This window comes from Pterocles gutturalis, unplaced genomic scaffold (genome assembly GCF_000699245.1).
Source record: "Pterocles gutturalis isolate BGI_N339 unplaced genomic scaffold, ASM69924v1 scaffold17724, whole genome shotgun sequence".
In the NCBI taxonomy this organism is placed as follows: Eukaryota; Metazoa; Chordata; class Aves; order Pterocliformes; family Pteroclidae; genus Pterocles; species Pterocles gutturalis.
In genome coordinates this window covers 8,434-19,577 of record NW_010131009.1, presented here as the reverse complement: position 1 = coordinate 19,577, position 11,144 = coordinate 8,434, and the positions used below count along the sequence as shown (strand labels likewise).

General features: G+C 38.1%; 1 protein-coding gene across 1 annotated transcript in view; it reads right to left on the bottom strand.

Annotated features, from left to right (window-relative positions):
* Positions 1 to 829: 829 nt before the first annotated feature.
* Positions 830 to 11,144, bottom strand: part of GTF2H1 (general transcription factor IIH, polypeptide 1, 62kDa) — a gene marked incomplete at its 3' end in the record, with an annotated part of 15,314 nt that continues 4,999 nt past the window's right edge. Inside the window, exons 4-12 of the mRNA XM_010080447.1 lie at positions 10,095 to 10,188; positions 9,248 to 9,397; positions 8,092 to 8,171; positions 6,688 to 6,818; positions 5,530 to 5,617; positions 4,150 to 4,238; positions 3,147 to 3,264; positions 2,237 to 2,327; positions 830 to 945 (exon numbers count right to left, since the gene is read on the bottom strand). Coding sequence (XP_010078749.1) covers positions 830 to 945; positions 2,237 to 2,327; positions 3,147 to 3,264; positions 4,150 to 4,238; positions 5,530 to 5,617; positions 6,688 to 6,818; positions 8,092 to 8,171; positions 9,248 to 9,397; positions 10,095 to 10,188 — 957 coding nt within the window. The remainder of the gene's footprint in view (positions 946 to 2,236; positions 2,328 to 3,146; positions 3,265 to 4,149; positions 4,239 to 5,529; positions 5,618 to 6,687; positions 6,819 to 8,091; positions 8,172 to 9,247; positions 9,398 to 10,094; positions 10,189 to 11,144) is intronic.

The following is an 11,144-nucleotide window of genomic DNA, read 5'->3' as shown; positions in this document are numbered from 1 at the left end:
AAGAATGTATAGTTTGAGGAAGAAAAGTTGCTAGAGACTGATATTTTAATAATTCCTGAGTGTGTATTTATTTTTAAGGTAAGTGCGATATGACCGAAAGTGCAGTGTGCCACGGTGACCATTACTACTTTGTCAGTAAATGCTATAGATAAGATATTCACAAAAACATCTTTTTTTTTTTTTTTTTTCCTCAAGCAAAGACTGTACCATGGATTTTCAGGCCACATTTTGCAGCAGAAAAATCCAACATATCTGAATGCAAATTTTTATCTTTGTGATCCATGTGAGGTCAAAAGAAAGAACAGCAACAGAAAAATAGTTACAATCGTATACCTGGTTGCAGACGGACATCTCTTTCTGAAGCCAACTTTGTTCTAAAAAGCAGTGTATGTTTTGAAGCTATGACTGAGTGATTTTTGCAATGGATAAAAGAATAAGGAAAATTTTCTTGTAACTGTCACTGCAGAGGTTATGTCTTAGAGTCGGGGAAAGAGGGGCTTTAGTTTGTGTGTTTTAAGCTGGCAATGAGAAATCTCCAGGTAGAATATAGATGACCATTCTGTCTGAAACTAGCTTACAGCAGCTGCTCCTGAAGGGCGCTAACAGGCATGCAGGGACAAGGATTAATTTAACCAATAGCACCAGCAGAATTGCTGAAAAACATAATTTGTTTTACATTTTTGTATGACCTTCAGCTCTAGGGATGAGTAACTGCTACACTGATCTAAAGCATGCGTACTAGTTCTGTACTTCAAGTTAATGACAGTCATTCTAAACCATGATCTGGCCCCATCATAACCAGGGCCGCACTAGGAAGCCTCCACCTTACCTTTTCTTCTAGGAATGGCGTGTTAACAGGAAAGCAGGACCAGAAGTGTCGTAGCAGTTCCCCCACTGCCACGTACAAGTGTTTTAGTTCAGACTGAACGTCATTTGGCACCATCTCTGTAACAGAACAAAGTTTTTGTCACAACTCAAAACTATCATATGAAAAATGAGAACGTAAGGCTAATGAAGAAGCTATTTGTTGCTATTTACTTGGAAACTTCTATATTATATAGGGAGATCTATGCCAGACAAACTTAATCCAGGATTAGAAGCAGTAAATTTGTATTGTTCTAACAGCACAGCAGTACTGCTTCTGGGATCAGCACCTGGTTCTCTTCACAGCACAGTGCTAAATACTGTGTGCGTGCTGCAAGCTCTTCCCTCTCTTAGACTGGCAATAAGAATATGGACACAGTGTGGAAGATGAAAAATCCAGGCAGGAACAAGGAACTGTATCCCAGATACAGTTAAAGAAGAAAGGGCAACAGGGTTCAAGAACAGGGAAGGAACCACAATCATAAAAACTTAAGACAAAAAGCACAAGCAGTCACTAATGATGACAGGAGCACAGCGAACTGAAGAACACAAGAATGAGGCTGTTTTAAAAAAAAAAAAAAGTGGTGCTCAGGCTCAAAAAAGTGGAGTGTAGCACCCAGTAGTATGTCAACTGGGATGGGTAAGAAAGCCTCAGCACTGCTTGCTGACTCCTTTTCTTTCAGTACCATAAAGAACTCATACTTGCTTTTCAGCTGTCTGAATTTGATTCTGCTGCTCTTCAGACCAAGTAACACAAGTATAAGCCCTGCTGAATGAGAATGAGGATTCATCTGCTGTGGGACTAAAGAGAAAGGAACTCAGACTGGCAGGAATGTGACAACAGGGAAAGGGGTGGTTGAATAGAGATGTGAGAAGGAGAGGTTGTGTGTATTGGCCTTGCAGTCTACAAGAGAGTTGCGCTTTTTCACAGCAAGCTGTGGATCTTAAATGCAGGGTGCAAAAAACCTAGTTACAGACAATTATCTAGACCTTGCCTTCTTAGAGATTTCCCAGAGTATGCCTTTATTTTCTAAAATCCAGGGGGGGAAAAAAATCATAAAAAGGAAATGCTGAACAAGCAAAACCCATTATCTCTAAGAGAACTTGGTATCAAGTGCATCCTTCATCACTGGCTTTGTAAAATGTTCTCATTCACTTGCCTCAGCACTGGTGTAGCCAGTACCACCCTCGTGGTGTGGCTGGATTGCTGCTGTTATTTTGTTGCTGTAACCCAGTATTACTACAGATATATGTTTCCAAAATTTCCTTTATCACTGTAACATATTCCAAGAGGGAGATGAAACAGCAAGCCAGGTACTGCTGTATAATGCAATAAGATGTGATTAAAGTATTATACATCCTAAATCCTTACGGTTTATGGCTTGCTGTGTTCCACCCTGCATAAGTGCTCCTCCAGGTGACAGGGCTGCAATAGTGCTAGTAGCATCACTACTTGAAAGAACCTGAAGGGAGAGAGAAAGCAAAGATTTCACATCACTTTTCCCAACAAAATCTTTTTAAAATAAGTTGTATTTGAACTCCAATGTCAAAGATACAATTGATCAGATTCAACAGAAGTTCTGCTCTTCTCAAGAACTAGACATGGTGCCTTTAAGTGCTATAGCGTATGTTTTCAATGAAAGCTCTCCAATTAATTATGGACAAACAAACCTTTTATTTACCTAGCGCATTAACTGGCTGTGCAGCTACTTTACAAAGAGACAGAGAATTACTATACAGAAATGTGACACATTCACAGGTGGGCCTGCTTGACTTAGGGCCAAGTCTAGGTTTACTAACAGAGTTCAGACACTGGCCGAGGAGACTGTCTACATGGTGATGCTGCCCTCCAGTTGCCAGGACACAGACTCTGTGCAGCCCACAGTGAGAACTATGTCCTGCCTAAGTGCACTTAGGAGCAAAAGCCTGTTCAGTTATAAACCTGCTTACTATGACCTCCTAAGACCAGTACATCCTAAATTTCAGGGGGTGGCATCAATAATATTGGCGTGTTTCATGTTGCATGACTGTCCTGCTTCACTACTTCACACCTTTGCTATTTCCTCAAAAGAACATGGTAACAGTAGAATATAACTTAGTATCAGCAATGACTCAGTTTCCTATTCTGTAGATTTTAAACACAATAGCTCAAAAGGTGTTGACTAAAGTTGTAAAATAAATTGAATAATGTAAAAATATTGGAGATAATTAAATTTACCGTGAAAAATTAAAATTCTAGTACACATGAAACACTAAATTATATAGAAAACAAGATTCCATACCTGAGTTAGTTTGGGTACATAAGCTTCCATTTCTTGCCTAATACTATTAAAAGAATTAATTATATCCTGACTGGTTGCATATTGCTGTGATTGAATTGGAGTTGGACCATGGTAATACCTGTGAGATGAGAAAAGGAAAGACAAAAGTGTATTAATAGGAGTGCTGGTGAAACAGAGGCCAAGCTCAGTGGACAGTTCTTCAAATGTTTCCCATTTCAGATGCTTTTCAGCTGTTGACACTACTATCTAAATCTTATTTATTGACAAAGTAAAATACATTGCTGCATGGGAAGAGGTTGGGTTAGGGATGGTATGGCAGCAAAATCAGAGAAGAGCTTCTACTGTTGAATCTGCGAGCATGATTTTCCTAATGAAAAGCTATCTGTGGCACCTAGGTCTGGGAATATCATTAGAGTGGAGGAATTCACACTGCTTTTGATTGAAACTAAGCTAAATGAAGTTAGGTGCACATTTGGAACCGTTCTCTTTCCTATGGTATCACTCCTTTTCTGAAGTTATATCTATGGTTTTCAAACTCAAAAGTCTAGAAAACAAGAGGACTACTAGAAAAATACTGGACCAGTAAGCAGTCCAAACTATCCCAACTGCACTTTTTTGCCTGGGAGTGGATTTTCCTTGGAATCATGTATATATTTTCACATGTGACACGTGCATTTTTCCACTGTAAACTACAACAAAGTGCTGAACTGTGAATACAGGTCTGCTAAGACTTTCACAGAAATTACATGTCAAAGCCCTTCAAGTAGGCCTACAGAGGCTTCACTTGCTGAAGAAACTAGAAGATGAAATTAAACTAAAAATTTAAATGGGAATTACTTGGAAGCTCGTTTATTCAGGAGTTCATAATAGGTTTCTAAACTTAGCCTAAACACAATTGAGTGTGGCACAGCAGAGACTAAAGCAGCTGATTCTGTACAGGCTGTGATGGGAGACCTGCTAGATCAAATATGCTGAAATAGCCATGGATATTTTGTTAACTTACCTATCAGACTTCTTTAAGTTTAGTGCAATAGTTTTAATGCTATTATTCTTTGATAAATCTTCATATTCAATGGACTCCTGCAGTTTCACCTAAAATAAGCCAAATAATTACACCCGTTACTAATGAGGACACAATTTGATGCATCTAGTGCTTTTTACCAGTTTACTGAGTTTGAGCGGAAGGGTTGCTAAAACCTTAAAGAAAATGAAAGTGTGGAATGGTTCGCATCTAGCCTCCAGAGGCAGCGGTGCCCCATTTTGTTCAAGGTGTGCAATTTGGATGTCTTGGCACTACTGCTTTTTCTGCAGATTCTGGCCAAAACTTGCAGTCCCTGACACTTCCAAAAAGTGTTCTGCTTATTCTTTGTGCTCTCTGTTTTTGCCCACCTATCTCTAGATTAGCAGAAATAGTAATGATTTAATGGGTGGTGTACAAGAGTGTAAAACTATAATAGTTACCCAGGCTATCTGGTGACAGCAGAGCTCTAGAACATTAGCCAAGAGAGATAACAGCATAGTGATATTGCATCGTACAATGAGAAAACTACTATTGGAGTCTCCTCCTCTCATGCTACTCTTCCACTCCTCTTTTCATTACAATTATTCTTGTGCTGGTATATCGTTTACTCCCCAGCAAAAACTGCAGCTTTCAGGAAAGTCAAAGCTGGTGACTACCTCAACACTTAACACATGTATTCTACAAACTTTTCTCACAATATATGCACGTTTTGAGTCCCCTTGGCATTTTATGTTTAGGCTGTTAACACTAGCAGAAGTATTCAATTCAGTTTTGTAGCAATTACAGTATTCTCTTCTACTTTGTGAGCTGCTATGGTTAGTCTCAACCAGACTGTTCTGTATTTCAGTTCACCAGGTGTCACGCCGCTTTCAGTTTAACCTCACTTCAGCCTCTGACCTTAAGATGAAGGCTGCTATGTGGCAGTTTAATAATTTCCTCTACAAACAATGCACTTTATAGGTTAATATCGGTGCTTGAACGCCAATATCCCTTTCAGATGGATGTTCTCTAGAAGTTTTCAGGCATTTGGGAAAAAAAAAAAAAGGAGGAGGGCAAAAATAGAACCGCATTGAAAGAACTAGATTTCTGGGTCCAATCAGAAGCATGTTGGAAGTTTTTTACTTTCATTGGGCACTACTGAAGAGATAGACAGAACAACACTTCAAGGCATAATTTATTTGTGTTTACTAACAGAGGTACCCAGTTTCTTACAGGCCCTCAGGTTCTTATTCTAGATACTTCTACTCAAAGCTAAGTAAGTGTCACTTTAGATGCATCATAAAACAATGAAGCTTCAGCAATCTTTTGGGAGACAGAGCTTCCACTTCCATTCATTTAGAATTGCATCAACTAACTTTATACCTTTTTCAATGGTGGTTGAAAGAAATCTGAATCCCTGGAGTTTCCATCCGTACTGCTGGTCTCACTGTAATGGTCATTTTGTGCTTCTCTTAAAATAGAGAAACAGCATTAAGAAGAATTCACCTCACAGGAAACTTAAGATACAAGCTAGAGACAAAGTAAATACATCTGTTTCAAAAATTTTATATACATGTTCATATGCTGTATATTAACTTTTTTCCCCTTCTGCCTTTGTTTCTAGAAGTTGATCTAGACTGCCACTATGCAAGTAGGACACAGCAAAATCATGCCTAAATTAGGAACACTTGGCATACACACTTATTCCAGCCAGGTATTAGCAGAGCTACGGGAGCCTTTGAGGTACTAGTTGCAGAATGAGAGAATTGCAGAATGAGAATTGTTTTGTCTCTTTCTGAACTGAGAAACAGAAACACACACTACCCAGAAGAGATTGTTTAAGGTCCACTGTTCAATCTGTGTAAGAGAGAACAACAACATGAGGGAGCACAGCTACCCAGAAGAAAGTTTTTAAGAACTCTCACAGGCAAGGTCTGTAGGATTTGGGTAGAGTAGTAATCCTTTGGTGACCATCTATAAACCAGTAGTAAAGCAGACTTCACATCTAATCAATTTCATGCCTCTTTTAAGAAGTTTCATTTATGAAGTTTACTGTAAATGCACCTAACCAGCTGATACATTTTTTTGGTCAGGGGCAGGGCACTGCACTGGAAAAATCTTTCATCTGATCCACCCATGCCACGCTGTTCTTTTGCTTTCTTATTTACATATGTCTCTGCACCCCACTAGAGGAAGCCCCAGCAGAGCTGCTCCTGGAAGGCAGGTGATAGGAACTCCCTTTACCTGTCCAGCAAACAGAATAGTGCTTCTGCAGCCTTCACCAGGGCTGAAGAACTAAGGCAGAAACATCCTTTCCCTTTTTAATCTGCTTTGTATGATAAATGCTATTTTTAGCTAAGTTGTTGTCATCTCAGACAGCGCTGAAGAACTTTTGAAAGTAAAATGGAACCTTAAGGTATTTTCCTTTCATTCTTAAAAAGTAAAAGAAAAGGTTGGATGACTAATTGATGATATATTTTAATTTTGGCAATTCCTTAAAATTTTATTACAAAAAAGTTTTTACACAACAGTGGAACTTACTGTTTCCTGAGACCAGCTGCAAGGACCATGGCACTATGATGATTAAAGCGTTTTATAATGGCAGCGTTGCTACTTTCTCTAGCAGATTTTGAGGCATTTGATGTAGAGGCCACAGAAGCAACACCATAGCCCTACAAATAAAACAACATTAGCTACCTCCTGCCCCAAAACCAGAAAGATGATTCTCTGTCTTCCATTGAGTCACGAAGCCTGTGTGCTACCTCCTCTGAACTTCACTGAGTGATCCTGCATCACCTGAAGCAGGATTTTCCTACCTTTCCTCCACCATCACCTTATGTACTTTGAAAAAATCTCCATAGGCTATTTTATTCCGCTAACACTTGTCAGTTTAGAGGTGTCAGAAGAAAAAAATTCTTAAACAGATAGTTTTATAAGACCATGATTTGTTATAAATAAAAACAGAGCTAGCTTAAAAATTAAGGATCACTTGTATGAGACAGGCATTGATGGCAAATAAGAGCTAGCAATTGTTTTACTGACCTCTTTTTGACATCTTGTGAGACACCAGGAGCCCACAGGCTAAATGACACCTGTCAGGAGGATGTGATACCACTAGGAATTCAAAAAAAACCTTGAGCCTCAATGTTGGCAGTGTTCCCCAGTTACCAGGTGGCTGAAGGCAACTCACTTTACCCCATGCTGTTTCATGCTTGCAGTTAACCAGCCTCAAAAGCAAACGAGGACAATTTGCATAGTATTTCAAACATACCTATCCTAAACTCCTAGTCCAGTTTCAGACTGTTAGCTTTGGATAGCTCTTAAAAAAAACCCTTAGTAATACAGCATCATTATTAATTACAACTCAAAAGTTTAATTCAATGCAGAAAAGTACACAGTTTATGGTACACCATTTATAACAATTCTTTTAATTTGTACTTGAAGGCAGGTAATAGTTCAAGTTAGTCATATTTTTACCAAACACAGTATTTAAAGCTAAACAAATAAAACTGTATAAAGTGTCCTTAAAATTAAGCTGAATCAAACAAATACCAGTGGTCAAAGTGAGAACAAATGCAAAGACTTTTTCCTGTTTTGTGCTACCCTTCTGTACATTGTCACAGCTTCCAAAAGATAGGAAGAAACCAGAGAGCCCACTTTAGAGAAAAAAGCCATCCAAGTGAAACAGCAGTTCTGTAAAAAGGGAAGTCCTGCCCTTATACCCAGCATAGTAAAGCAGGCATCCCGGGCATCCAGGTCCACTGGCAGAGTCTCCATTTCTTTACACACGTCCAACAGCATAAATGTTGATCACCCAACCACTGCAGCAGCCTAGTAAGTGATGTGTTCTAGAATTAGCATTTGTAGTTATTTTAACAGGAGAAGGACCCACTTTCTCCTTAAATGAAACTAAAGGGGTATGGGGTTTTTTTGCCAACTACTTACTTCATCTAATGTTTTATCTTCCAAAGCTGTTAAATCTATCAGAGGGTTTTTTACTCCTTGAGACACCATTGTCTTCAAACCTGTATGAAACAAACAAAAAAATTAAAAACTGTAGCTAAACATATAGGAATAATTTAGGGATTATTAGATTATATTTAACTTTTAAAAGGAGGAGACAAAGCTTCTGCAGATGCCAAGTATCACTGTGACTAAAACTTTCAACCCTTTTCAAAGCTCCATTTAAAATAAGCAATAAACTTGGGAAGTTATTATAAAAGATCATCCTATTAATTAGTGCAGTTTTCATCAACATCTACACATCATTGAATACTGTTTAGTAAAAAACCCCCCTGAAGATGTAGTTGTATTAGTGGGAAATAGGAAGCCTTAATTTTGTGTGTGTTCTAATTTCATCATTGTTTTACTGCCCTGTCTTGGGTAGAACGGTAATTTGTATCTGGTGATAACTTGTGAAGGGTTGTGGAATCCTAATAGAATGCTTTCATGAGTCAGAATACATATTAAGGAATGGTGCTAAGTGATCTCAACTCTCCACGTTTCTGTACCATCACAAACCTACCTCAAAAGGTTGATGAAAACTTAAGTCAGATAATATTTTAAGATTTCACGTTAAAAAGGCTGACAGAGAACAGAGATGGCAACTCCTCTGCAAAATCTTAAAACAGGATCCATATTTGTCTATTACTAAAAACTGATCTATTACATAAGCTATACCTGTTGTAAATTGTGGACATACCACAGAATAAAGGCTGATGGAAACAAAATTATTCCATAGTAACTGATGGCAGAGCATAATCAATCTAACATGACAGCATATTATGGAATTTATCACAGATTTACTGTTGCATGGGTTGTGATAAACAGTATTTCTAGTGCTACCACTTTCCAAAGGCTAATTTGTTTCAAGAAATGCATCTGCTATCAAACATGCAAAGAATAACAGCTATAGCTAACTTTCAGTGACAATCTGTAGCTTTCACTTTATGGTTTGACAAACAAGATGCCCAGTAAACGGACATACAAAAACTTCTGACTTCAGCTTTGGTAGATGTACTAGATATACCTCGAGTGTTGTGCTCTATGATACAGCTAAGCCTGCAGCAGCCTACTGCAGACACAAAGTCAGAAAGCCCACCTTTTTCATCCAGTTTGGCACACTCCGCAAAGAGGTCTTTTGAGCCTGTATTGAGCCTGTCCCGATGGAAATAATGAGACTGAAAAAATCGAGTCCAGAATTCCTTCTCAGTCATGTTATGTGGAACATTTTCTGCATATTTCATTTTTACTGTGAACAAAAACCATAATGGTTACAAACTGCTCTGCAAATGTTAATATTGTATTTTAGGTTAAAATTTTCTTGCTTTCTGTCTAATGCTGCCTTCGTTCATACCAGTTAAACGTAAGGAAATGCAGTAGTTAAGTATGAGCAAACAGGTACTCCTTTATGCTCTGCAATGCTAGCTAACGCTTTGAACAGAAATGCACATAGCAGTGCTCTGAATACTCTAATTTGAATTGCAGACACAAGAAGTCTGGTTTGCCATATTTCTAGTTGTTCTCAGAATGGATCTAAACTTTTTAACCTCGGGCCAAAATGAACCAGTGTCAGTTTTCAATATAGCACAGGGGAATGATGGAAATCAGATCATTTTCCTCCCAAAGTTGATTTAATGGAAAATAACAATGAACTGAAATCTAAGTAGGAGAGTATCATGGAAAGCAAAGATCTACTCACAATTTAAAAAAGGTCAACACAACAAGTTAAATATTTTCATTTAACTAAATCATAATTTAATTTCAAAAGCATGTTTTAAGACCTGCTTCTTCCCACCCCTCAAATGAGGCAGGGAAATCATCTAGAAGACTGAAGATATGGTCCTTTATACTTCCTGGCTCAGACTAACATTCTAGTCTTCCCACAGTAAGATAGTAAAAAACAAATCTTAAATGCATGCATGTGTTATGTAAAGCAGTATTCTTACCTGCAGGATATGTTCGAAATATGGACTCAATGATATCTGAAGTCAAATTATACCTCAGACCATTGCAGCCATCTGTTTGAGGCCGTACATCAGCCTAAGAAACAGGGAGGAAAAGCAGTCAGGTCTGAATGCCCTCTGTAACTGGAGAAGGAAAAAAACTGGCATCTTGCAATCACATGCTGCTGCAGATAAAACAATCTTCTTCCTCCCATAATCCATAGTACATTTGATCATAAATTTTTAGAAGGAGAAATGGAAGAGCATGCATTCATTACTTTATTACACTTAAGGGATGATTCAACAAGTAGACTGTAAGCTTTAGAAGATGAAAAGCAAAGATTGCTCCATTAGTCAAAAGAAGGTATGCTTAGTTTAATACCTTCTTCTTTCAAAGCAAAAATAGGCATGTTTACTATATGCCTGATCTTTTGTTGTTCATTCAACAGTTCAGGTAGTGAATAATCGGTGAGGATAATGAAATGACAAAGAAGGATTTACGGCTCTTACACCTTATTTCCTTACACACTAAAAGCATCTCAGTATAATTGATAAATAACACTGAATTTAAGAACTGAGGGTAAGCCTTAGTCAGCACTTGCACGTTAGACCTCAGTGATGTCTTTAGGAAGCTCTGGAGCAAGCAAGCACTCAGTCCAATTCTCACTAATAGGAAAAAAGTACACGATTGTATATGCTGCCTTCTTTTCTTCCTTTTCCTGTACACATAAATTCCAGTTTTCATACCACCTTCTTCCCAGAGAAACACTCATTCTGAGCAGAACCAGATCGTTATTTGAACTTGAACTAGGACACACAAATATCTGAAGTTTTCTTCTTCACAAATGCAGAGTACACAAATACAACTGCTTATTTTAAGAAAGCTTCAGTTTTGAAGGTTTGGGTTTGTTGTTTTTTTTTAAATTTTAAGGTGGAAGAATAATGGGAGACAGGAAATCAGAGCAATCAAGTTCATTTGGTAACTGATTCAGGTATTTCTAGGGGTAAAAAACCAAACGTTTGTATAGCAGCTAAGTCATAAAACAACTCCCA